This window comes from Canis lupus, chromosome 27, assembly GCF_003254725.2.
Source record: "Canis lupus dingo isolate Sandy chromosome 27, ASM325472v2, whole genome shotgun sequence".
NCBI classification, from domain to species: Eukaryota; Metazoa; Chordata; class Mammalia; order Carnivora; family Canidae; genus Canis; species Canis lupus.
In genome coordinates, this window is record NC_064269.1 from 1723312 (window position 1) to 1748747 (window position 25436).

At 63.7% G+C, this 25436-nt stretch overlaps 3 protein-coding genes across 6 annotated transcripts in view; 2 read left to right on the plus strand and 1 right to left on the minus strand.

The window, feature by feature from the left end:
* Nucleotides 1–2748, plus strand: part of LOC112667176 (cyclic AMP-dependent transcription factor ATF-7) — a 96656-nt gene extending 93908 nt beyond the window's left edge. Inside the window, exon 12 of the mRNA XM_049102915.1 lies at nt 1618–2748. Coding sequence (XP_048958872.1) covers nt 1618–1676 — 59 coding nt within the window. The 3' untranslated portion in view covers nt 1677–2748. The remainder of the gene's footprint in view (nt 1–1617) is intronic.
* Nucleotides 2749–4400: 1652 nt separating this feature from the next.
* Nucleotides 4401–9111, minus strand: TARBP2 (TARBP2 subunit of RISC loading complex). 2 transcript variants are annotated; one of them, XM_049102959.1, is made up of 9 exons: nt 8905–9111; nt 8172–8341; nt 7266–7368; nt 6641–6736; nt 6004–6076; nt 5693–5810; nt 5379–5506; nt 4884–5085; nt 4401–4739 (listed from the first exon to the last, which is right to left on the minus strand). In XM_049102959.1, exons 1-9 carry the CDS (start codon nt 8955–8957, stop codon nt 4582–4584), a joined length of 1101 nt encoding a protein of 366 aa, XP_048958916.1. In that variant the 5' UTR covers nt 8958–9111; the 3' UTR covers nt 4401–4581. The 2 variants fall into 2 exon arrangements, with proteins under 2 accessions (XP_048958916.1, XP_048958915.1); XM_049102958.1 differs by lacking the exon at nt 8905–9111 and adding an exon at nt 8656–8811.
* Nucleotides 9112–10070: 959 nt separating this feature from the next.
* MAP3K12 (mitogen-activated protein kinase kinase kinase 12) lies at nt 10071–24791 on the plus strand. Of its 3 annotated transcripts, none has more exons than XM_049102919.1 (14): nt 10071–10205; nt 18400–18880; nt 19399–19582; nt 19753–19944; nt 20204–20362; nt 20504–20662; nt 21253–21361; nt 21558–21667; nt 21797–21913; nt 22032–22169; nt 22342–22966; nt 23156–23226; nt 23318–23591; nt 24033–24791. In XM_049102919.1, the coding sequence occupies exons 2-14, from the start codon at nt 18436–18438 to the stop codon at nt 24129–24131; spliced, it is 2682 nt and encodes an 893-aa protein (XP_048958876.1). In that variant the 5' UTR covers nt 10071–10205; nt 18400–18435; the 3' UTR covers nt 24132–24791. The 3 variants fall into 3 exon arrangements, with proteins under 3 accessions (XP_048958876.1, XP_025314516.2, XP_048958875.1); XM_025458731.3 differs by lacking the exon at nt 10071–10205 and adding an exon at nt 10729–10879; XM_049102918.1 differs by lacking the exon at nt 10071–10205 and adding an exon at nt 15717–15857.
* The last annotated feature ends 645 nt before the right edge of the window (nt 24792–25436 follow it).

Genomic DNA, 25436 nt, shown 5'->3' on the forward strand with positions numbered 1-25436 from the left:
TCTCAGAATCTGTTTGTCTTCCTTCTACTTCTTCCTGAAACCTGTTCTGCCTTGGTCTGGACGGGAATTGTCCCCTGTCCCCTTGTAGACGGGTCACTCCACACTCTGTTGCAGGAAGGACTGGCTGGAGCCCCTGCTGTCCCGTGCGTGCACCCCCTCCCCCGCACCCCCTCTCTGGCAGGGAGATGAGCCTCCAGCCCCAACAGCGGAGGCTGTCGCCTCCGGACATAGTATGTGTTGGAAGCAAGCAGCGCGCACCTCTGATTCGCTCTCTTCATCCATGTATCCTGGACAGGTAGCGACACGTCTCCGTCGCACAGGAGCCCGGCTCTGGGCCCGGTCCCCGTGCGGGAGGCTGTGGTGCTACAGGCTGTTTTGCTCCCAGAGCGTCTCGTCCCTTTCCTTGCACGATCCCTGAGAGCAGGCTCTCACGGTCCTCCCCGCGACGCTCCGGCTCCCCTCCCCTTAACCCCCTTACCCCCGCAGTCCCCCCCAGCCAGGCCTTCTCCCGCTCCCCCGCCCTGACATATATTGTGCCTTATTTATGCTGCAAATATAACATTAAACTATCAGGAGAACCACTGTCCCGTCTCGTGCCTCGGTACCCTCCGCTGCACGTCCCGTTGGCCACCCTTTCGGAGCTCCCCGGGCTCTCGCGTGCGCCCTTCCCGCTCTCCCATCTCCTAGGAACGGGAGCAGGAGTCTTGTCCCTCCTTTTAATGCAGGGAAGGCACAGCCTCAGAAGGTAGGTGGCTTGTGTAGGTCACATAACACCCAAGAGGGCACAGAGACCAGGCCTCAGATCTTTGCGCCCCGGGGGCAGGCCCTCGGCGTCCTGGGAGCCCCCCCAGCCCCAGGCGCCCCATGTGGATGAGGGATGGTACGGGTCCCAGGCAAGCGGCCTCTCAGCGTTATGACCCCAACTTCCTCCCGATAAAAAAAACAAGCCCAACTGTCAGGAAGTTTCGGGCGGGACTGGGGGTGCAGAAAGTGAAGCCTGCTCTGATTGTGGGCTCCGGGGGGTGCGGGAAGAGCCTGCTCAGGAGCAGGTGGGAGTGACAAGGAAACAGGTGGTGGCCAGGAGCCACGGCGAGGGGTGGCGACCACTGCTAGCTCCTCACAGTGTCCCTGGATCACCGGCACGGCGGGGACAGGCAGCGGGCTGAGGAGCCCGGGCAGGACGGGGGGCGGGGGGCTCTGTGGCTGGCTGGCGTCCCTAACTGGCACAAGGGGAGTGGGGCCGCAGCGGCGATCTGCCCTGCGCTGTGCCCGGGGCCCAGGGGGCTGCAGGGATGGTGGGAGCTGCTGCCGCCGCCAGGCCAGACTGAGACGGGGCAAGGGGAAACGGTGGGCCAGCGCCCAGGCCACAGACCCGTGGGGTCCCCCACCCGCACCGCGGGCCTCGCTCTCCACCGCACCGCACCCCTGCCCTTCCCTTCGCACGTCGTGCGCGCACGTGTGGTTTTGTTTTTACAAATCGAAGGTACAAGACTTCAGTGGAGGAAGTAGCCGCAGCTGTGGGAGAAACAGCGGAACTCTTTGGAGGTGGGGCCTGCAGATGGGACGGGGTCCCTGCGTCTCGGGATAAAACCGGGACAAACGAGTTGCTTCTTACAGATGAGCAGAGTTTGGTGTCCGGAGGTGGGGTCTCCGAGTGCAGGTGCCGTGAAGACTAGAAATGACGAAGTAGAAACTACTCCAGGGGCGCCGGCCGGCTCCGACAGAGGAGCGGGCAACTGCTGATCTGCCAGCTGGGAGTTCCAGCCCCACGCCGGGTGTAGAGACGACTTACAACTAAATCTTACCAAAAAAAACAAAAACAACAACAATACTACAGACAATAAAGCAGCAGCTGAATTTGAGAAGTTTGATTCCAGAAAATTTTGGAAATTCTGCAGGTAAAAAGCCATCACATAGCATCGCACACTCCAGAGAAACGGCCCGGGACAGGAAGAGCCAATCCCCGCTGCCAACTTCATGGTCAGTTTTAAGGAACTGCGCAGCCCGGTGGTTGGGCCCGAGCACCCCTGGGGCAGGGCCCCGCCAACAGCGCGATGACAACCGCAGGTTGCTGGGTGGCTCGGGCGGTGGAGCGCGGGGCCCTTGGTCTTAGGATCCTGGGTTCCGGCCCCACGGTGGGTGCGGGGCTTACTTTATTTTTTTTTTTAATTTTTATTTATTTATGATAGTCACAGAGAGAGAGAGAGAGGCAGAGGCACAGGCAGAGGGAGAAGCAGGCTCCATGCACCGGGAGCCCGACGTGGGACTCGATCCCGTGTCTCCAGGATCGCGCCCTGGGCCAAAGGCAGGGCGCCAAACGGCTGCGCCACCCAGGGATCCCGGGGCTTACTTTAAAAACAAAAAACAAAACAAAAACATTTTTAAATATTTTATTTCTTTATTCATGAGAGACCCAGAGAGAGGCTGAGACCCGGGCAGACGAAGAAGCAGACTCCCTGCAGGCAGCCTGACGCTGGACTCGATCTCACGACCCCAGGGTTATGCCCTGAGCCGAAGGCAGACGCACAACCGCTGAGCCCCCCAGGGATTCCCCCCCCCCGCCAAAATTTTTTGATTACAACTCACTAAAAGCTCAGGTGGTAGGACGCCTGGGGGGCTCAGCGGTTGAGCGCCCGCCACAGGCCGTGATCCCAGTTCCAGGGAGCCTCCTTCTCCCTCCGCCTGTGTCTCGGCCTCTCTCTGGGTCCCATGAATAAAGAAATAAAATCTTTAAAAAGTAAAATAAAAGCTCGGGTGATGGTTAGCATTTTTAAGCAATATTTCAAAATCTAGGTGTGCACATTTTCTTCAGCTAGAAAGCTGCGGTGCGCTTCACGGCCGGTGCGGCGCAAGCGTGACTCCCGGGCCCGGAGCGCAGGCTCACCGGGCCCCTGCGGTACAGCGTCTTGCGGTCGTCGGGGGGAGCCGGCCCGGGCCTGGGCCTGCAGCTACGGGGAGAGACGCGTCCCCTCCGACCTGGGCGTGGGGGCTCGGCTGGACCTGAGCCCGGCGACTCGAGCCCCCTCGGGCCGCTCGTCCTTGACCGCAGGGGCCGGGAGGCGCACACCCGCAGCGCCCTGTGCCTCCGAGTCGCTGACCGGTCACCGCCTCCTGGCGACAGGCCTAGTGGCCTCGTTTGCGGCGCACCGAGGCGCAGGCGGGTGCCCCCCGCGGAGCCCCGCGCCTCAGGTGAGAACAGAGAAGGGCCGGGCTTGCGCCCCCCAAAGCTCCGTGGGAGCCGCGAGCGCGCCGTGATGTCGCCAGACGGGGCCTCAGGCGCTCGGGGCGCGGCGCGGCGACGCCAGGCGGGAGTCGGGTGGGAGGCGACGCTGGCGCGGGCGGCCGACCGCGAGGGCCTGGCTTTTCCCTGAAAGGGCGGGGTCCCGTCACCCGCCCTAAGGTCGCAGCTCGACCCGGCCTCCGGTCCCGTCACCTCGGGGAGCGGCCGCGGGCGCCAGTGCACAGCTGTGGCCACCGGGGGGCAGCAGCGCTTCGCTGCCGGCGGCTCGGGAGCGGGGACGCAGCGGCCCCGCCTCAGAGCGGCGACCGCCACCCGCCGCGGCCGCCCTCCCGGCGAGCCCGTCCGCGCCCCCCGAGCCGGGAGAGCAGGGCGCGCCCCGAGCTCCGCGCCCGCCGAGGGACGGGGTCCCCCGCAGGCCCCCAGGCCGGGCTCTGAGCGAGCCCGCGGCGGGCGACGCCGCTTGGCCCCGCCGACGGGCTTAGGCATCGAACAGTCGAACCGCAGGCTTCGGGCCGGGCCGGCGGGGAGGGGGGGGCGGGGGCCGGCAGGTGTAAGAGGCGGCGCGGGCGGCGTGGACGGGGCCGGGACTGGAGCCGCGCTGCTGCCGCCGTCGGGGCCCTCGCGGGGAGTTAGGGGCCGCGTCCTGGGGCCGCTCCTCTGGGATTCGCCGCCGCCTCTGCCCCCCCGCGCAGTAGGCCCCGCGCCCCGGGCAGGGTGGGGGCTCCGGGAGCGGCGGGCGGCCGAGCCCGAGCCGGGAGGGGCCGGCTCCCCATTCTCGAGCCTGGCCGCCCCTCAGCGCTTCGGGAACAAGTGACGTCATCCCTCCATATGTTTGCACGCGGGGCTCACGAGGAAAAGTGCCCTGTCCCCCCCCCCCGCCCCCCCAATAAACCTGCCTGCCTCCTGAATGCACGTCTGTGTGAGGCTCGAAAGGCGGGGAGTCCCCAGGGCAAGCAGCACTGCCCCCTCTGTCGCCACCAAAGCGGCTCAGCAGGGCCACGGCCGCGGGGTCCTGGAGGTCACTGCACCCGGCCTCGGCCACCAGGAGGGCCAGCGAGGGGACACGTGGGGAATAAGGGGGGAAGCCCAGGGAGGGCAGCCGGTGCCAACCCCTCCGCCCCCGCGCTGGGCTGCACCGGGAAGAACCACTCGGCAGAAGCCCAGAGGCAGTGGGTTTATTCTGGGCTCCAGGGGACCCCCACCTCATTCCCACCCGCCACCGGACAGGGGCGGATCTCGGGCCAGCGAGGCCCCGTGGGCCCTGGCTCCCGGCAGGCAGGCAGTCTGTGTCAGAGGTGGAGGCCGGGGGGAGCCGGGGTGCGCAGGGAGGCCAGGGGGCTCTACTTGCTGCCCGCCATGATCTTGAGGTACTGCAGGGCGCGCCGAGCAGCCTCCCCACGGGCCGCCTCCCGGGTCGTCGCGGAGCCGTGACACACGGTGGCCGGCTGCGTGGACAGCTCCACCAGGCACTGGCACAGCCCGCTCAGGCTCAACTCCTCTGGGGGCGGAGAGAGGACGGAGGCGCGTGGGCCGGAGGGCAGTGCGGGCGGGGCGCCACCCGGTCGCCAGGCCTCCCCAGGACCGAGGCCCACGCAGGCCCACTCGGGCCAGGCCCCGCCAGCCCCCGCCTCCCCGGCCCTACCGATATCCAGGTAGCTGACGTGGAAGGCCTGCTCCTCGGACAGCTCGCTGAGGACACTGCAGCAGGCAGGGCCCAGGGCACCCAAGGCGCCCAGGGAGCAGCTGCGCAGGGACAGGATCTTCTCTCCCACGGAATTTCGCAGAGAATCCCAGGTGCAGCCCGGGCCCCGGTTCCGAAGTCCATCGAGGCGGGAGCCCACACCCTGACGAGGTGGGCAGGTGAGAAAGGTGCGGCCTCGGGCTGAGACCCGGCGTGGAACAGACGCCCGACGCCCCGGAGAGAAAGCCCGCGGGTGAACGCCTGGCCAGCCTGCCTCCCCCTCGCCGCCCGCTAACCGGTGGCCGGGGCCCCGCAGCCTTCCTCACTCTCGGCCCAGCGCGCCCAGCAGCCCCGAGCCGGGGGCCAAGCAGGAGCACGGGCAGGGGCCCCCGCGGCGGCTCATCCGCGTGCCGGGCCCAGGCCCCCAGCGGCCGCCCGGCCCCACAGGCCACTCACGATGGAGAAGTGATCGTCATCGGGCTCTGCCTCGGTGCCATCCCGGGCATCCAGGGGCACCGTGTGCACCCGAAGCAGCATCTTGGCCGCCGCGTTCCGCTTCGCCAGCTTTTTGGAAGTGCCGCTGCCTGCGTGGGGGAGAGGCTGCTGCACTCGGCTTCCCGGGCTCTCCACCCAGCTCAGGGCCTTGGGCGGGGCCCCCTCGCGGGACGTGCACTGGAAAGAGCCCTCAGGCGCTGCCACGGCCCGGGCCCTGGGCAGCAGGAAGGGGGGTAGGGGCTAGGAGCTGCCCGCGCTCCCGTCTGCCCAGTTACCGATCTCAATGAAACGCTCCACGCGACAGGTCATGGTAAACTCTTTGCGGTGCGCCGGCCCGGACTCCTGGGTCACCGTGTACTCAGGCAACCGCCAGCCCTTCTGCACCACCAGCTCCTTGGGAGGGAGGAACGGGGGCGCACGAGGCTGAGTGAGGACAGACCCCCGGGCCCCCTCCCTCCCTCCCGCCCTAGGGGAATCAAGGGGGTGGGAAAAGCCCTCCGAACGGGTAAGAGCCCCACACAACTGCCCTGGCGGCCCCGGGTTCAAGGACAGACAGGCATGCACACGACGGAGGCCGGGGGCACACCTGCAGGGCGCCAACAGGATTGCACTCAGACTGCTGAGGGGAGACGGGGGGCTGCGCCTCCATGGGGGGGCTCCTGAAGGAGGAAGGGCCGGGCCGAAGTCCATGGGGCTGTCCCTTCTGCGGTGCCCAGAGTCCCACGCCCTGTGCCGGTGTCCCCGCTCCCATCTCCCTGGTCCCCGCCAGGCGGGCAGCTGTCCATGCAAACACCCAGCCTGCTTCCTCCCTTCCCCACCCAGGTGAGGTCTCCTCCAGGGCCCAGGCCCATTTGGACTTTCTGGAACACCGGACCGTCGCCTTGCCAGGACAGTGGGAGGGGGGCTGTATATCCAGTCCCTGGAGGCACCTGATGGGAGGCACACACAGGACCATCACGTGGCCAACTCAGGAGAAAATGGGGCCTGCAGGCCCCCTGACCATGGCCAAATGTCCTCTCTGTGGCTATTTAAGAATCGTGGATTACCTCCTGTCCCAAGAGCTTACCAACTGAGGCAAAGTCTTCAAATTCTGGTCCCCAACTATTCCATCCTCTGCTTACTCTCAGACTTCCTCCTGCCTGACCAGCCTGGGTCCAAAGGCTGGGGGGCCAGGAGCCGGGACCCCTACCTCCCCCCTTCAGGCAGGCAGGAACACAAGATACCTGGTTGGAACAGCAGATGGAACAGGAGTAGCAGCCGCTGCAGCAGTAAAAACTGGAATGTCCTCAGGCAGTGAAGAGTCTAGGGGAGAAAAAGAACTTCCCGAGGGGAAGGGGGCCTTTGATTCACACCCATGTGGGCAGGGGTGGGGTGGGGAGTAGAGGGTGGGGACCCAGGTCCTCCTGACCTGCCCGTCCCCTAAGAAAACCCCTTCCCACTGGAGCCAAAGACTCAGGGAAGCTTAACCACCACCTTCTGGGATCCTTTGCTGCCAAACACTGGATCAAAGCGACTGAGACAAGGGGAAAGACGGTCTCTTCCTACACAAGAGCCACGGAGGCAACAAACCCCAATGTAAGCGTGCAAGAGGGGAGGACAACCTGCTAGAGAGAGGAGGCGTGTTGGGGTGCGACCCCTCTAGCCTCAGCCTCCGCCCCTTTCCCTCCCTAGCCTGGGCCCACACCACAGCCACAGCCCCTTGACATCCCCCCACAGGATCCTTCACAACAGCGGGAGCCCTGGAAGCATCCCGCCCTGTCCGGCCAGGTCAAGGTGGGCAGAGGAGGTAGCGCAGGGGCCTGGGTTCCTGGCCGGGTCTCTACGAGGCCTCGGCTGGTCCTCCCTCACCTGCTGTCCTCCAGGGCCGGCTCCAGCATGCTCCCCCCTTTGAGGTGTTTGAGGGCCACCTCAGCTGCCTTGTGCTTGGCTGCCTTCTTGCTGGGGCCCTGACCTGAGAGAGGGGCGTGGGCGATACTGGAGGTCACTAGGAGGACAGAAAAGCCGGCACCCACAGCTTCTCTCCTCAGGGCTGGAGGGAGTCAACCAAGCCCCTCTCACCACCTGCCCCTGCCCAAGACCGGAAGTGCTGCGCTAATTACTAGAAGGGAGGGCTTCTGCTCCCCAGAGCTCCCCAAATCAAGCCACGCCAGGCACGACTGCTCTGGAGCTCAGACACCCTGGGCAGAGACGCTTTCCCGGCTCTCCTTGCCTCTGGGAAGTGCTTTCTTTTCTCTCAATACATAGAGATGTCTGGGAAAGTAGAAAGAGGGCAGGCTCCGGAGTCAAGGCCCCGCTCCGCCACTTCTCAGGCCCGGGACCTTGCACCACTCACATCCACCCCGAGCCTTGGCTCCCTCATATTCAGCTCGGAGGTGCTATCCCCCACATCCCTGGATTAGACTGCGATTTAAGATGAACTAGGAATTTGGTCAAGCACCTGGAACAGAGCCCAGTGCAGCAGGCACTCACTCCTTCGAAACTTCGCTGAGAGTTTGGTTCATCCCGTCTTTCTCCTCTAGGATGACGACAATGTGCCAGACCCCTCTGGCGGTCCTGCTTGCTCCTCTAACTCTCCGGAGTCCTACCCGCCTCCTCAAAGACCCGTTCCCCCAAACGAGTCCGTGGCTTTTCCCCCTGAAATCTCTCCTTCCCTCACTGGCCTTGGAGCAAAGGACTGGGGAGAGACTCCAGGACACAAAGCCACCAGGGCCCTGCGGATGCACACCCCAGCCAGGCTGCCCAAGCCTTCCTCACCAGTGCAGCTGGTGTCGCCAACGGTGACCCGGAAGGTGAAATTAGGCTGGTGGGCTTGGCCCTCGGCTTTGAGAAGGTCGTACACGGGCGTCTTCCCTATTCTGGTCCCATACTCCTGCAGAAGGCTGATCGGGGTCTTGCCCGGGTTGGCTGCCAGCATTTGCTCTATACTGGGGGAGGCGGGGGCAGGGGGTCACGGACCCTTATCACACCTCCAACTCTGCGCCCACCCGGCCAAGCACTGTCGTATCAGACCCAGGCACACTATGGGGGGACACGGGTCCAGGGGACCCCGGGCAGTACAGCACACATTGGCTGGGTTCAGTGTGGAGTAGAAGCGGGCTGGAAGCCGGGTCCACGGCCCCCAGAGCACGCGGGCAACGCACTGTTCCTGTCTCAGTTAAGCAGGAGGAGGATCCTGCACCCCAGTGCAGTTAGGAGGTGCATGTCCCCACACAGTGCAGCCCAGGGACCCGGTACCCACCAAACGCACTGAATGTCGGGAGCACAAAGCCCAGTGCCCCAAGTGCAGTCTGGGAACCGGGCCAACCCCAAACTATTTAGAGCAGGAGGCCGTGGCCACTGCCGGGGTGCATGCCGGGAACCACGGCCCACTACCCCGGTGCTTGCCGGGAACAACCCTCGGGCCAGGTGCATGCTGGGGCCGCGCCGCTACCACCTCCGCGCCGCGCCACGCTTCTCGCCCGGCAGGGGTCGGCTCGAAGCGGCTCACCTGGGCAGCCCGCAGCCCGTGGTGGTGCCGGAGCCCTGCTCCTCTTCACTCATTCCCACCTCCGTGCCCGCGGGCCCCACCGTGACTGCAGCCTCCGCGCGCCCCAGAACACCGCCGACGAGCTAGGGCCGGGGCCGAGCCCCGAGTCGCGGCCGGTCGGGCCCGCCGCGGGGCATGCCGGGACATGGAGTCCCCCGCCCACCCGCCTCCCCGAGTCTCCATCGGGAGGGGAGCCGCCCGCCCCACAAGCCCCCGCGGGCGTCGCCCGGGGATGCGGCACCGCCTCCTGGGAGGAGCGGAGCCTTCCACGGTGGCCTCCCGAGCGGAGGGTGGCTTTGTGTCCGTGTGTCCGTGTGTCTGTGCGTGTGAATTTTTTTTTTTTTTTAAATAGCGTCCCGCCTCTTTTCCGCGTCTCCGCTCCCCGGAGTGGGCATGCGCGGGAGCAGAGCGGAAGCGGCTGGGGGCGGGGCGCTAAGGCCTAACCGGAGCGCCGGGTCCGCAGGCTCCCGAGGAAACTACAGAGCCCGGCAGCTCGCGCGCCATCTTTGTCGCCGCGCAGGGGCAGGCGCAGGCGTGCGCGGAGAGCTCCGCGATAGGATTGGTCGTGTCCGATTGCGCTGGCTCGCTCTAGGCACGTTGCGATTGGTTACTGAGCCTCGAGGGGCGGGGCCAGGAGCGAGGCAGCCCCTCGGCCCCGCCCCTTTGTTGAGGAAAGGCTGCGATTGGTCCAGGGAAGAGGGGCTGTCGCACCCTGGCTCGGCGCGGGCTGGGGGTGGCCTCACCTGGCCGCGGGAGGAGAGCGCTCGAGCCCCTCCGCGCTGGGGCCGGCCGGCCGGCGGCCCGCAGTTCCTCCTCGCTCCCGGCCCCGGGGCCTTCGTCTCACAGCCCCTGCTTCGTGTTCCCGGGTTGCCCTTCATTCCCTGCCCCTAGTTCTGGCCCGCAGCCTGTCTGGTTTCAGGTCTTCTCTAAAGCCTTGCTGGGCCGTCCCCAGGGAACCTCTCCGTAGGTGGCCCGGGACCCTCTCTGGGGCCTGAGAATCGGGCTGTAGGGGCGACAGCATTAGGACTCACGCACACCGTGGTCTCGTTCCCGCGGCTGTGGGTCTGGGGTCTCTCGGCCGAAGAGACAGCAGGAGAGGACTCCGGCCTCTGAACGCTAACCCGCTAACTGGGTGCAGAGCTGCAGCCCCTCCTCCCTAGGGTGTCCCGGCCACCGGGTTCAAAGATGTAGGAGAATCTCGTGACCTTGGCGAGACACCACGAAAATGCCTGGTTCTAACGAGCGTCCCGAGGCTGGGCCAGGTAGTGGAGAGCCGGGGGAGCCCCGGAACGGCGCTGAGGAGCTCGGGCACTAGGCTCGGCGGATTCCAATTGGGTAGAGCCGGAGTGGTGACGGCGACGGGCAGGGCGGCTGGCTGGCTCGGCAAGGCAGGGGGAGCCGCGCCAGAGCGCTGGGCGGCCGGGGTCCCCGCGCGGAGGGGCTCCGTCTCGGGGCGTAGCAGGCAGGGTGTCCGACCGGCCACAGGGGGCTCCTCGGGGACCAGCCAAGGCTCGAGGTGCGACGGCCACCCGACCCCGCCTGCGGGGAGGCGCGGGGCCCCGGAGGGCCGGGGCCGGGCCTGGAGCGCGCCGGATGGCAGCGGCGGGCTCCTTTAAGAGGCCGGCGGCTCCAGCGCAGCATCCCCCGCTCAGGGCGTGTCCGTCCCGGGGGGCCAGGGGCGGGGGCCTCGGAAGGAGCGGGAGTTCGAGCCGAGTGGGGACGGGGCTAGGGGTCGGGGGGTGGGGGGAGGACGCCGGGGCCGACAGCCGTGCCCCCGGACGCCGCGCGAGCCTCGCCGGTGACGGCGCCCCGGGTCCGGTCGAGGGCAGCGGGGGGAGGAGAGAAGGAGGAGGAGAAGGAGGAGGAGGCGGGAGCAGCATCCGGAGCCGAGCTGCAGCAGCGCCGCCTTTTGTGCTGCGGCCGCGGAGCCCCTGAGGTGAGAGCCTGGCCGAGGTGGGGGGCGGGGGGCAGGGAGGGGTCCGGGCCCCGGGGTCCGGGCGCGGAGGGAGGGTCGGGAGGCCGAGGTGGCGGGGTGGGGTGGGGTGGCGCGGGGATGCTGAGGCCGCGGGGCGGGGGAAGCGGGGACCTGGACCCGACGCCCGTGGGGATGGGAAGGGGGGGGACGGAGCGGAGGGACGCCGCGGCCCAGCCGGGAGCCCGAGGGCCTCCGGGGCTGGAAAGCACCGTACGGGGCGGGGGTGGGGGTGGGGGACGGCGGGGGCACCGACGTAAAGGACAGCGGGCAAGAGAACATCCTCCTCTCCTCCCACTCATCCTCCCGGAGGGGGAGAGGGAAGGAGGAGGAAGAGTTCGGGCCCCTCCGGGAAGGAAAGGGAGGACCGGGCCTGAGGTGCCCAGCGGCCCCCTCCCCTCCGCCCCCCCTCCCCTCCCCTCCCCTCCCCTCCCGCGCTCTGCCCGCTGCACCTGAGGATTACAGGCTGCGAGCACCTGTTCCAGGATGCCCAGGTGAGGGCCTCCCCCTGCCCGCTGCTGCCCCCAGCCCCCTCCAGCTGTGCCGTTCACCTTCTCCATCCAGCTGTTGCTTCCTCCCCTCCCCCATTCATTTGTGGTTCTCTCCCTCTTTCTCTCCAGCTCCTCTGACTCCCCTAACCCAGTTCCCCAGCCCAGGCCTCTCAGGAACCTCCTGCCTCTGCCCCACACATTTCTCAAACTCCTTGGCTAGAAAATGAGCAAGAATCTGTTCCCCACAGTTGTGATCCCTGATCACTTTGGCCTCGGTGGAGGGGACGGAAGAGAAGGGGCCAGAGGCTCTACAGACCCGGGAAGGGGGTCGGTGGGGTGTCCCTTAGCATAGAAGAGTCCCACCTTCAGGGACTTGAGCTCCACACCTGCTCCCTCTGGGGAGGAGAGGGGGTGGCCCTCCACCTAGGAGTGCGCCTGAGGTCTCTCCCCCACCCAGAGTCCTCTCAGCCGCAGCCAGTGCCTCCTTCCGACTGGCAGGATGGACCCATGGCTCTGGGAGTCCTGGGAGCCCTGGCTGTGGGCTCAAGGGTAGCACCGGGGAAGGCGAGCACGAGGGCCCTGGAAGGAAGGGGCTCAAGGGCTCCCTGGCCTTCCTGTCCAGACAGCAGAGTTTCCCGGAGCGGCACGCAAGGCCTGCTCTCTGCCATCTCACGCTTCAGGGTGGCCAAAGGTGCTTGCCCTCCCGAGCCCGCCACGCCTCCACCCTCACAGCGGGGACTGAGGCCATGCTGGGGCCACCGAAGGCGGGATACCCCAACTCCATGAAAACACAAGTAAAGACCCGTCCCCGAATTAAACCCGGTTATGGGCAGAGGAGGCAAGAAGTTTAAGTGAGGACTGGCTTTGGACGTCCTGTGCATCCTCACAGCTAAGGGTGCAGGACGCCTCTCAGAAGCAACCGCCATTCCCCAGTCCTTCCCCTGGAGGTGATGATCTGGTCGTCTGGTTTTGCTAGGAAGACGACCCCGAATCCTAGTGCCCAGCACCCCAGACTCACCCCGTGGCTTCTCACACGCAGTCCTCCCTCTCCCCTGCGTGGCCTTCTAGGAGTCCCTTGTGGGGCAGGAGGCTACTACGGAGCCAGGCGAGCAGGTGACAGGTGGGCTTCATGAGGGGTTGGCCACAGAGACTGGTCCGTCGGCTTCATTTGCTCCCAGAGGGACCAGGGTCATCCTTGTTTCGGGAGAAGGTGATGAGGCAGGGACACGATGGCAGAGGAGCCTAAGGATCACCCAGGACAAAGAGCCCTTGGCCTTCGGTTCCCTCCTTCTTTGCTCTCCTTGCCCCGCCGTGTGCACCGCCCTTTGCACCTGTGCCCTCTGCTGCCGTCGAGGAAAAGGCGAGGAAGGGAAGGGAATCACATTTATAAAAGAAACGCCGCTGCCACTTGCTAGGCACTTTCAACATGGCTTGTGTTTCTGGGGACGGTCCTGTGTGCCCCGTCCTGGGCCAGGAACTTTACTGCGATTATGTCGCTCGCGTTTCAACCAGGCTAAGAGTCGGGGCGTGTTCTCGTCATCTCGGTCTTAGGGATGAGGAAACCGAAACCTAAAGAAGTAATCTGTTCAAAGTGAAAAAAGCACTTTTGGGGGAGAGTTTAGGTCTTGAACCCAGGCCCACCTGACCCAGAACCACCCCGTTATAGACTGTTGGGCCACCGTGTGACCGGGGTACCGCGGTTCCCATTCAGAGGAGAAAAAGGTTTGTTCAGGAGTCTCCTGGTCCCTAGCTCGCCTGCCTGGTCAGGAGCGCAGACGGGACCTCAGCCGAGCGTCTCTGATCCCCAGGCCACCCGCTCTCCCTCCATAGCACACGGTCCCAAGCTAGGTGACAGGAGCAGACGGACACTGATATTTATTGCCTCATTTTCAATTTGAAATCGATTTTTTAATTTTAAAAGCAATTCAAAGTTATTACTGAAATATTAGACAAATATAGATAAGCCACAAGAAGAAAATAAAACACCCACAATTCCACCTACCTAGAAACTGTTACACTTCAGTATCTGTCCTTCCAGATCTTTTTATATTTTTATTTATTATTTTTTGTCTTCCAGATTTTTTTTAGTATATGTGCTGCCGAAGCGAGCACTTCCAGATTTTTTTGAAATGCCCATCCACCCCAGGAACTATTTGCTTAAATGTGCGGACCTTCCTCCGGGTCCCCCGCCCAGGGCCCGAGGCCGAGGCACCCGGTGGCCCTTCATACCTTGCTCCTACCCTCCTTTCCCTTCCCTTCCCTTCCCACCCTAAGGGGCAGGGGGGTGACCAGGGCACCAGGGGCTGGCCAGGGGCAGAGCGCGGGCCTTCGGGACAAGGCCCGAGGGCGTGGAGTGCCAGGGTTTGCCGTGGAAGGACTGGGGGCCTGGCAGCCAAGAGAGCAAGGACTGGGGACTCTGGCGCCCGACGGCCACTGTGACCTGGTTTCCCTGGAACCTGAAGTTGAGATTTGTCCCAGGGAAGTAGAAGGTCAGAGACCGAGGCTCCCTTTTTCAGGTCAGACAGAAGACATGGCCTCTCCAGAATCCAGGGACAGCCTGGGGGGGGGGGGGGCAGAGCCAGGAGCCAGGCCTGTGCTCGAGTCGTCTGTCCGCCTCCCCTTAGGCGTCCCCACCCGGCAAGGTAGGGCGGGAGGAGGCTCCCAGGCCTGGCCTTCGCCACCTTGGGCAGGACCGAGGTTCTGGCTCCCATGGCGCCAAATGCAAAGTTGGCTCTTGTCTCCTGTCTAGGAGCCTCCCCAGCTGACTGGAAGAAGGGGGGGCGCAGCTAGGGGGTGCCAGGGCCTGATCTGTGAGGCGGGGGCCGGGCTTTGGAGGTGATCTCAGTGTACCCCAGGTCCTCAGGGAAGGACACTGCCCCCCCAGGAGGGCTCCGGGAGAACCTGTGGCCCGGGCCTGGAGGCAAGGTCACGAGGGGTCAAGGTCCTTTATCGTCAGGCTCTGTCGGGCCCTCAAAGGCGGCAGAGCGGGCATTCGCATCCCCCAGACCTTGGCTTTCCCTTCCCTGTCAAGGCCCTTCCTTCCCGACGCCGCCTCTCCCCGGCGACGGCCCCCGAGGTCCGGGCGAGGCGAGGGCCCGGCGGGAGCGCGCGGCGCACAGATGGCCCGGGGCTGGCGGCTGCCGTGGAGCAGGGCCGCGGGGCAGGTCCGGGGCTCCTGGCGCGAGCTCCGGCCTCTGAGGCGGGCGCGCCCGTCGGGGAACAGGCGGGGCCCCTGGCGCCACTCGCCCGGGCTGCGCTCCCGGGAGCCCCTTCACCGCGCGCTTAGCCCTGGGCAGAGCCTCCGGCCGGCGCTGCGCACCCCTCGCCTCACGGCCCTGCCGGCCCGACGGTGCGCGGCTGACGGGCGCGGGCGCGGCGGGCGTGTGGCGGGGGCTGCTGGCCGCGACGACCCCGAGGCCAGGGAGCGGCGGGCCCGGCCGGCGCCCCGCCCGGTGCCTCGCCTCCCTCAGCTACTTGCGGGCCTGCGGGACGAACGCGTGACCCGGCTTCCGCCGCCTCCCGGGCCCGGGCGCCGGAGGGAGCCTGGCCGGCTGCGCGGACGTCGGCGCGAGCGCCCGCCTGAGGCCCCGGCGCGGCTCCCACGGGCGGCGACCCGAGGGCGCAGAGCGGCGCCGCGCCTGCCGGCCCCTTGCCGCCCGCTGCGCCTCCGTCCAGCTGCTTGGTGCCCCCGGCGGCCTCCCCGGCCCCCGGCCCCCGGCCCCCGGCCGCCGCTTCCTCCCAGCCCCTGGCCCCGAGCCGCCGCGCCGCGCGGTGCCGACCGGCTGGTGCGCCTGAGGCGGCCGGGGGGGCTCGCAGGCGGCGGAGCAGCGACCCCGCGGCCCTCCCGCCCTCCCGCCGGCGCCGCTCGGGGGCGGGGCCCGGGCTGACCCCGCCCCCGCCGGCGCGCCCACGTGACTCGGGCTAATCTGGGCCCGGTGACTTCACGCGCCGCCGCGGGCCGGTCGTCATGGTTACGCCGCAGCGCCCAGCGCTCCCCCACCCGCCGAGTCGCCTCGCGTCCCCGCCCGGACCCCGCCGCCCGCCGCCCGCCGCCCGGTTCCAGCCACGCGCCCCGCGCCACGTGACGGCCGGGAAGGAGGTCGGGAAGGGGGCGGGGGCCGTAACCCCTTCGCCGCCGCCGGCCCGCCGCGCTTCTGCCCCCGCGGGGAGGCGGCCGTGCCGTGGGATGCGTGCAGGGCGCGGCTCGCGGAGCGGCGGCCGCGGAGGCCGGGGCGGTGGCGGGCGTCGTGCGGGGGCGGCCCGCGGACGGCGGCGCGAGGCCCCGGGAGCTCGGGCGGCGGCCCGGGGAGCAGGCCTTCCAGCACCAAGTGAGCTTTGCAGACATGGGGCCGGAGGAGCGCCTTCCAGGCGGAGAGCGCCCGCGGCGCGGCTGGAGCCCTGCCCCCGGCGCGGGCTCCCCGGGCGGACCGGCGGGCGCCCGTCCCCGGGGGGTGAGTGTCGTCCGAGCAGTCGTGAGCCTGTGCGCCTGCGGACCGGCCCGGACGTGGGCGGCCTGGGAGAGCGGAGCCGCTGCGGGAGCCGCTGCAGCCTGGGGTCGCCCGAGTGCCAGGGGGGACCCGGCCCGAGACGAGGCGCGCCAGGGCACCGGGGCTTCCCAGCAGTCGGAGCACAAGACGGGGCGCTGGCCAGTCTGTGTTCTTAGGACCATCCTAAAGGGTGGTGGGAAGCGGGGAGCGGGCCGGGCGAGGTTGGGGAGGAGGAGGCCGGGGAGGACGGAGCGTGCGCTCCGGAGCCCGGAAGGTGGGAGCAGACTCCGCAGCCGGGCATGGGCTCAGAGGCCCCAGTGGGCCAGACCCACGGAGGAACCGGCTGGGCGCTTGTTCCGCATGCAGGTTGCAGGCCCGCCCCACACCCCCCAAGAAGACCCCGAGGAGCCTGGGAACTCCTGCAAGAGCTGAGACGGTCCCGGGTGCCAGACCTCCGCGTCTGCGTCGTCATCCCGGGACCCCTTGGTGTGTGTAGATTCCCGTCACCCCTCTCCTGTTGTGGTGCAGGGGATCCGGGAGGACCCCACTGCGGGGAACACTTAGAGCATCGTCCTCCGTTACCCTCGCATCTCGGGATTCCTTCGGTGACTAGATGCGGAGGGAGATGGGCGAGGACTCCAGGCGTCAAGCGCTGCCCAAGTTTGGCATAGATTGAAGACGTCGCTGTGCCTCAATGGCAGCTCTTCGTCCCTTTGCACAGTTGGAGACGTTGAGGCCCAAATCTGGTTCGCCCGAGGTCACAGCCTGGATGTGGCGGAGACAAGGCTAGAATTCAGATTCTGTTTTTAAACATTTTGGGAGACAGAGACAGCGCACGAGGAGGGGCACAGGGAGAGGGAGAGACGCAAACTCCACTAACGATGGGGCCCGACCGAAGGCTCCATCTAACCGCCCTGGGCCGAAATCAAGAGTTAGATGCTTGAGGGAGCTGCCTAGGCACGCCCAGGTGGTGGTGGTGGTGGTGGTGGTGGTGGTTTCTTTTCTTTTCTTTTTTTTTAATATTTTATTTATTTATTCATGAGAATACACAGAGAGGAGAGAGGCACAGGCACAGGCAGAGGGAGAAGCAGGCTCCATGCAGGAGCCCGACGCGGGACTCCATCCAGGGCTCCAGGATCAGGCCCTGGGCTGAAGGGGTGCTAACCCGCTGAGCCACCGGGGCTGCCTTTTTTTTTTTTTTTTTTTTTTTTTAAAGATTTGAGAGCACATGTGTGGGAGTGAAAAGAGGGAGAGGGAGAAGCAGCAACTCCCGGCTGAGCACGGATAGGTCCTGGGGTAGGTCCCAGGATCCTGGAATCATGACCTGAGCCGAAGTCAGACATTTAACCGACTGAGCCGCCCAAGCACCCCTAGAATTCAGATTTATTTTTATTTATTTTTTTAAGATTTTATCTATTTATTCATAGACACACAGAGAGAGAGGCAGAGACACAAGCAGGCTCCACGCAGGGAGCCCAACGTGGGACTCTATCCCAGGTCTCCAGGATCACACCCCAGGCTGCAGGCGGCGCCAAACCGCCGCGCCACCGGGGCTGCCCTCAGATTTCTTTTAATGGTTTTTTTAAATAGCACCTAGTTACAAATCTGCATCGTCTGGAAAGCTGGTGCTTGTTTTGGGAGCTGGGGATGGGGCAGTGGAGGAGGAGGAAAGGAGACAGGGCCTCTGTAACTGACCCCTGGGGGAGCAGCAGAGCGGATGTCAGGGCTGGGGGGTGAAGCAGTGGGCTACCCCGCACCTGCATTCCACTGGATGATTGTGCTTTGTCCCCCCGACCCTGCTGGGGGACAGCAGAGCTGGTGGCTTGCAGGCCTCACGTACCTTGGCGAGGGCCAGGTGTGTGCCCATGAGCCTGGCGAAGGAGGCCCAGATGAGAGCCCCGAGTCGGCCTTAGGGTGGCTCTCACCTGGGTTTGGTGTTCCTGCGAGGCCTCAGCTGTCTCACATGGAAGTGCATGAGTGGGATCCCCGGGTGCGGCGCCAGCATGTAGGAGGCCCAGGAATGTCATCTCAGAGTGCCCAAGTGTCACTTGTGTGTGCTTCAGTGCAAAGGAGACCCAGGGGTGTTACTACTGTGCACCTGAGGCTGAGACTCCGCGTGCAAGGTTTAAGGCTGAGGGACCTTGATGTGAGCTGTGTGCGTGCACAGGGGGCCTCCAGGTGCTGGACGTGTGAGCTCCAGAGCGGAGTTCCGGTGATCTTACGGGGACAAGGGGTTTCGGATCTGTCCCAGTGCCTTCCTGAATGGGGCTGTTCCCGTGCCTTCCTGAGGGTGTTACTAATAGGTGCTTGAGAGGAGTCCGGTGTGTCAGGTTCCTGACGTGGGCCCCGGTGAAACGTGGAGAGTGATGGGTACCCGAGGGCGAGTGAAGCTCAAGTGTTATTTCCAACAGGGCTGTTGTGAGCCCAGGTCCTGCTTCTGGCTGTAAGCTGAGCGTTCCCAGTCCCTGCGTCCCAGGCTGACGTCCCTCCTTTCCTTGTTTCCTAGGGCCCACCACTCACCACCGCACCCGGCCCAGCGGCCATGGCCTGCCTCCATGAGACCCGCACGCCCTCCCCTTCCTTCGGGGGTTTCGTGTCCACCCTAAGTGAGGCGTCTATGCGCAAGCTCGACCCAGACACTTCCGACTGCACCCCGGAGAAGGACCTGACGCCTACCCAGTGTGTACTTCGAGATGTAGTGCCGCTCAGTGGGCAGGGTGGGGGCGGACCCAGCCCCTCCCCAGGTGGAGAGCCGCCCCCTGAGCCTTTTGCCAATAGTGTCCTTCAGCTCCACGAGCAGGATGCAGGGGGCCCAGGGGGAGCCACTGGGTCCCCTGAGAGTAGAGCATCCAGAGTTCGAGCCGACGAGGTACGGCTGCAGTGCCAGAGTGGCAGTGGCTTCCTGGAAGGGCTCTTCGGCTGCCTGCGTCCTGTCTGGACCATGATTGGCAAAGCCTACTCTACAGAGCACAAGCAGCAGCAGGAAGGTAGGCCGTGTCCCTGTGGGGGTCCTCTCCCCAGGATCTGCCGGACATCCCCATCTAATCACCTGATGACCACCTCTCTCCCCAGGGCCCCACCGTAGCCCCTTATTCATCCATCAGCCGCTGACTTCCCTGCTTTGTAGGTGCCCGTCCACTTCCTTACCTGAGTCTAAACCTAGTTTAGACTAGGTTAAACCCAAACCTAGTCTTTTTGGCCTCTTTTTTTTTTTTTTTTTCCAAGATTTATTTATAAGAGAGAGAGGCAGAGGCACAGGCAGAGGGAGAGGGAGAAGCAGGCCCCATGCAGGGAGCCTGATGCGGGACTCGATCACGGGACTCCAGAATCAGGCCCTGGGCTGAAGGCAGGCGCTAAACCGCTGAGCCACCCAGGCGTCCCTCTTCCTGGCCTCTTTTGGCTAATTTTCAGCCTTGGCCACAGAGTCCTTTCAGCCCACCCAGTGCCCTGTTCCTGCCTGTCACGAGGCCCTGAGTGTGGCGCTCTCTGTGCCTCCTGTTCACAGACCTTTGGGAGGTCCCCTTTGAGGAAATCCTGGACCTGCAGTGGGTGGGCTCAGGGGCCCAGGGCGCTGTCTTCCTGGGGCGCTTCCATGGGGAGGAGGTGGCTGTAAAGAAGGTGCGGGACCTGAAGGAGACTGACATCAAGCACCTGCGAAAGCTGAAGCACCCCAACATCATCACCTTCAAGTAAGGGTCTAGGGCAAGGGTTGGAGCCAGGGCCGCTATGCTCTGGGCTGGGACCAGCATGGCAACAGGAATCAACCCCCCCTTTCCTACAGGAGATGCCCACGTGGGCTGGGTGGGAATGGGGGTTCACTAGGTTGGCCCGGGCCCTCATGCCACCGTTTGGTCCCCAGGGGCGTGTGCACCCAGGCTCCCTGCTACTGCATCCTCATGGAGTTCTGCGCCCAGGGCCAGCTGTATGAGGTACTGCGGGCCGGCCGCCCCGTCACCCCCTCGCTGCTGGTCGACTGGTCCATGGGCATTGCCGGTGGCATGAACTACCTGCACCTGCACAAGATCATCCATAGAGACCTCAAGTCCCCCAAGTGAGTAAGCAGGCAGGTGCAGAGGGTCTCCCGCAGGTGACCCCACCTGTCGGTGGAGCCATCTCCCTGCCTCTAGACCCTGTCCTAAGTCCCCGTGGCCATCTCAAAACCCCCTCCCAAAGGACAGTCCTGTTGCGGGAGGGCTGTGGCAAGCCCCCGGCCTCTGGGGATCCCAAATGACTTCAAACCAAGTTAGAGCCGCGGCAGCCAGATGAGGCGTGGAGGGGCCTGGCCCCCAGCTGACTACGATCTTTACCAGCATGCTAATCACGTACGACGATGTGGTGAAGATCTCCGATTTTGGCACTTCCAAGGAGCTGAGTGACAAGAGCACCAAGATGTCCTTTGCAGGGACAGTGGCCTGGATGGCCCCCGAAGTGATCCGCAATGAGCCTGTGTCTGAGAAGGTCGACATCTGGTGAGGGCCAGGTTGAGGACCGAGACTGGCAGCTGGCCAACCCCAGGGAAGGAGGGGGCTTCTGGGGCCTGAGGGCGAGTGAGAGGGGTCTGTAGCCTGTGGAGGGAGCCCCTCCCAAGGGATGTCCCCTCTGATCTCCAGGTCCTTTGGTGTGGTGCTGTGGGAACTGCTGACTGGCGAGATCCCCTACAAGGACGTAGACTCCTCAGCCATCATCTGGGGTGTGGGAAGCAACAGTCTCCATCTGCCTGTGCCCTCCAGCTGCCCCGACGGCTTCAAAATCCTGCTTCGCCAGTGTTGGTGAGGACGGCCTGGCAAAGCCGAGGGCAAAGGGGGGTTGCTGGTGGGGAGATGGCACCAGGCATCCAGGCCCAGAATCCGGACCCGGGACGGGGGACAGAGCGCCCTTGTATGACTGGGACAGGCTCTGCAGCCTTGGGCAAGTGTACCTCTTGCAGCCGTTTCCTTATCTGCCAACCAGAGCGGCTGAGGTGCGCCCTGCGGCGGCCTGGCACACTCCCGGGGCATGGTGGCTGGCGCCTCACGTCGGCTGCCTTAGCACACAGGAAGGGGGCTCTGGAGCCTGGTTTGGAACCCAGACTCTGACGGAAGGTTGAAGATGTTTACTCCTTGGTTAACCGTGTCCCAAAGTGTGTTTCTTTGAACGGAGTTACTCAGAAAAGGACGTTTGGAAAACAGGCTTGAACAGGTGTCCTTCCTGCGGGACTTGGACGTGCTAGGGGACAGCAGAGCTAGTGGACCAGGGACGCTGGGCCTGCAGAGCACGTTCCAGGGTTCTGTTCTCCAGGCCGCGCCTTGGGGAAGGCTGCTCCAGTTCTTTCCACGCGTCCCTCAAATGCCTTTTCTCCCCCAAACTTCCTGCCCTCCAGGAACAGCAAACCAAGAAACCGCCCATCGTTCCGCCAGATCCTGCTGCACTTGGACATCGCCTCAGCCGACGTCCTCTCCACACCCCAGGAGACCTATTTCAAGTCCCAGGTATGCGTGGGCGGGCGAAGGACGAAGCCCTCCGAGGGGGGTGGACTGGCTGGTAGCTTAGCCCTCCCAGGAGACCCCCTCCTGACCCACTCCCGCTTTGCTCCCGGCCCGCGGCGGGGCAGCACCTGCACGGGCTTCCCACGGGTCTGCTGAGCGAAGGGAGGCCTCTCACCCCCCGCCGTCTCTTCACCCCCAGGCAGAGTGGCGCGAAGAGGTAAAGCTGCACTTTGAAAAAATTAAGTCAGAAGGGACGTGTCTGCACCGCCTAGAAGAGGAGCTGGTGATGCGGAGGAGGGAGGAGCTCAGGTGTGCACCCAGGCTGAGGAGGGGGTCCCGGCAGGGGCAGGCCCCGTGGACCGGTTCCCAGAGGCTGGCCCAGAGGTCAGACAGCACCAGGTGACACTGGCTCACCTGAGACCCTTCTGCCCGTTTCAGACACGCCTTGGACATCAGGGAGCACTACGAACGGAAGCTGGAGAGAGCCAACAACCTGTACATGGAACTTAATGCCCTCATGCTGCAGCTGGAGCTCAAGGAGCGGGAGCTGCTCAGGTAACCTGTGCGCACCCCACGCACCCGTCTCCAGTGTCCGTGGCGTGGTGACGCAGAGACTACTGAGCCTGGGCCCCCCTTTCTGATCACACGCCCAACCGAGGGGTCTCGTCTTTAGGAGGGAGCAAGCTTTAGAGCGGAGATGCCCGGGTCTGCTGAAGCCACACCCTTCCCGAAGCCTCCTGCATGGCAACACAATGGAGAAGCTCATCAAGAAGAGGAATGTCCCACAGAAACTGTCACCACACAGTAAAAGGTGGGGCCAGAGCTCGCGAGTGCTGAGGGTTCAGAACGGCAAGGGGCGCGCTGAAGCAGGGCAGGGGTCCAGGACGCCCACGAGGCCGCTCTGCAGGTGGGCGGGACGTCCTCTGGCCTACCCCAGGTTGGGACCTGTTAATCTCGGACTTGTGCTCTCCCTCCCCTACCAGGCCAGATATCCTCAAGACCGAATCTTTGCTACCTAAACTTGATGCTGCCCTGAGTGGGGTGGGGCTTCCTGGGTGTCCTAAGGGCCCCCCCTCACCAGGACGGAGTCGTCGTGGCAAGACTCGGCACCGGAAGGCCAGCGCCAAGGGCAGCTGCGGAGACCTGCCTGGGCTTCGCGCGGCTTTGCCACCCCATGAACCCGGGGGACCAGGAAGCCCGGGGGGGCTAGGAGGGGGACCCTCAGCCTGGGAGGCTTGCCCTCCAGCCCTGCGTGGGCTCCACCACGACCTCCTGCTACGCAAGATGTCTTCATCGTCCCCGGATCTGCTGTCAGCAGCACTGGGAGCCCGGGGCCGCGGGGCCACAGGGGGAGCCGGGGATCCTGGCTCACCACCTCCAGCCCGGGGAGACACCCCGCCAAGTGAGGGCTCAGCACCTGGCTCCACCAGCCCAGACTCACCTGGGGGAGCCAAAGGGGAGCCACCTCCCCCAGTAGGGCCTGGTGACGTTGTGGGGCTCCTGGGAACTGGAAGGGAAGGGACGGCGGGACGGGGAGGAAGCCGGGCTGGGTCCCAGCACTTGACTCCAGCTGCACTGCTGTACAGGGCTGCTGTCACCCGAAGCCAGGTAAAGTACAGGTAGTTCCTAAGCTCTTCCCCTTTCCTTGTTCTCCCTGGGGCTGAGTCCATAGCTCACCTCCCTCATTAGGTTTTCATCTTAAGCCAGTCCCTCCTTAACCCTTAGGACTACGTTCCCTTCTCTTGGGTCTTCGCTGACCTATTCCCACTTATGACAATCCACTCCTGTCTCCTGCAGAAACGTGGCATTTCATCAGAGGAAGAGGAAGGAGAGGTGGACAGTGAAGTAGAGCTGACATCAAGCCAGAGGTGAGAGACGCACAGTACAGGAGGTAAGGACTCTTCCGCTTTTGGGGCTACAACGTGTGCCAACTGTAGCCCCTGCCTCTCCACCATGCAGGTGGCCTCAAGGCCTGAACATGCGCCAATCGCGGTCCACCTTCAGCTCAGAGAATCCATCTGATGGGGAGGAGGGCACAGCCAGTGAGCCTTCCCCCAGTGGCACACCTGAAGTCGGCAGTACCAACACCGATGAGCGGCCAGATGAGCGGTCTGACGACATGTGTTCCCAGGGCTCAGAAATCCCACTGGACCCCCCTGCATCGGAAGTGGTTCCTGGCCCCGAACCCAGCTCCCTACCCATCCCCCCCCAGGACCTACCCAGAGGGGAGCAGGTGAGTCACAGAAACAGCTAGGTATTAAGGAGCAGATGCTTAGTTATTTGAGACCTACTGGGTGGAGATGAAGAGGCCAAAAATAGCGGTATTTAGCCTCCAAGTCACTCAGTGTCTGAGCCCAGTTAGCCCTCCCATCAGAGAGCAAACGTCCACACGGTAGACTCCGAGAGGCCCATAGTACAGAGCGCACAGCACGGTTAGTAGGTCAGTAGAGGTGCTCGTGTGGTAGCTGTAAACCACAGCCAGGAGGCATCCTGAAGCCGGGAATCTGGGGCCTTGGCATTTAAAGGCCTCAGCAACTGAAACCCGAAGACGGTGAAATCAGTGAGCGGCTGGCTATTACAAAGAGCTTAGTGAAGGAAGGGTCCTGAAGGAATCTATTTGTAACACCGAGAGCAGCTGAGCAGCACCTCACTGCACTTCTGCTCTTCCTCACAGGGCCCCCCCAGTATCGAGGACTCAGACTGTGACAGCACGGAACTGGACAACTCCAACAGTGGCGAAGCCTTGCAGCCTCCGGCCTCCCTCCCTCCATGAAAGCCACTCTTATTCCTGTACATAGAGAAATTATTTATATAAATAATATATAAGCGCCACATAATCAACAGAGAACGATGGGGCTGTCCCAGCCTTAAGTCAGGCTCGAGGGAGTCTGACCCCTGACCAATTCACCTGGTAAACTCTAGGGATCCTGGCAGCTGTGGAAATGAAGGACAAGTACTGCCCTAGAGCTGTGGGTATGGGCAAACTGGCCCCTTCCTGCTTCACCCCATTATGTTCAGCAAGCGGTAAGGCAATAGAAAAGCCAGACTTGCCTCTTATGTTCCTCTATATTCTTTCCCCCCAGCCCTGGGGAGGAGGAGAGGGAGCCACTTAGACTGCACTTTTTTGTTTTCCGTTTACTCTGTTTACACATTTTGCACTTGGGAGGAGGGAGGCTAAGGCTGGGTCCTCCCCTCTGAGGTTTCTCAGGTGGCAATGTAACTAATTTCTTTGTCCCTCCATTTCTCTGCCCAAGCCCTGACTTAGGGCCTAGGGGGAGGTCAGGAGATTGTGAAAGCATGTGATGGCTCAGGCTGAAGAAATGGGATGATGTTTTAAGTCCCTGCTTTTATCCTGGTGCCTGATTGGGGTGGGGACTGTCATATTGTAACCCCTGTGAAAAATCTTAAAATATAACCACTCCATGCAGGCCCAGCTGTTGAGGGTTTTCTTGGTAAATGAATATATGGGGTAGTACACATAGTTCAAATAGGAGCCTTGGGCTCCAGACATTCTCTGAGGACTCTGGACGAGTTATTCCCTCCTCTCAGGCTTTTTTTCCCCCCACTAAATGAGTATCACTTAAAGTTCCAACATTCTAAAATTATCTGCATAAATGGAGGCAGATACATCTTTCTGAAAAACTATAGCAGGACAGAAAATGTTAAAACACATATTCTTATGGTAAGAACTGTAAATGAAGTTACTCCAAACAAGACACTGGTTTTCAGTCTGGCCAAGGATGGGACAGACATGCCCAGTGACTGGAGTCTCAGTCAGACACTCGCATCCAACTGCTTCCATCATATGCATGTGCACCCTTCCCCACCCCCTGCCCACCCAGCAGAAGTGCTTGTCTACTCTTTGCAGACAAGTCTTAGGTAAATGTAACCCTTGAACTTTTGGACAAAGGGTACACAGCCAGCTTGCGACAGCTATTTGGTTACTTTGCAAGGTAGGCTCAAGGGCTACAAAAAAAAGATGGAGTGGTAAAACAAGAAAACATCTTAACTGGAATAAAGGCTTATATTCAAAACCCAAGCAGGGTCCTTGTCCTTTGAGGCATAAAAGGTGCAAAAA

What these genes read in the sequence shown, in the direction of transcription:
- TARBP2 (XM_049102959.1), bottom strand. Translation starts at nt 8,957, where the DNA reads ATGAGTGAAGAGGAGCAGGGCTCCGGCACCACCACGGGCTGCGGGCTG. An exon ending in GGAGCGTTTCATTGAGATCG is followed by an intron (nt 5,507 to 5,692) that starts GTAACTGGGCAG and finishes TCCCCCACGCAG; the next exon opens with GCAGCGGCACTTCCAAAAAG. An exon ending in CGTCAGCTACCTGGATATCG is followed by an intron (nt 4,740 to 4,883) that starts GTAGGGCCGGGG and finishes CTCCGCCCCCAG; the next exon opens with AGGAGTTGAGCCTGAGCGGG.
- MAP3K12 (XM_049102918.1), top strand. Translation starts at nt 15,750, where the DNA reads ATGGGGCCGGAGGAGCGCCTTCCAGGCGGAGAGCGCCCGCGGCGCGGC. An exon ending in CGGGCGCCCGTCCCCGGGGG is followed by an intron (nt 15,858 to 18,399) that starts GTGAGTGTCGTC and finishes CTTGTTTCCTAG; the next exon opens with GGCCCACCACTCACCACCGC. An exon ending in AGAGACCTCAAGTCCCCCAA is followed by an intron (nt 19,945 to 20,203) that starts GTGAGTAAGCAG and finishes GATCTTTACCAG; the next exon opens with CATGCTAATCACGTACGACG.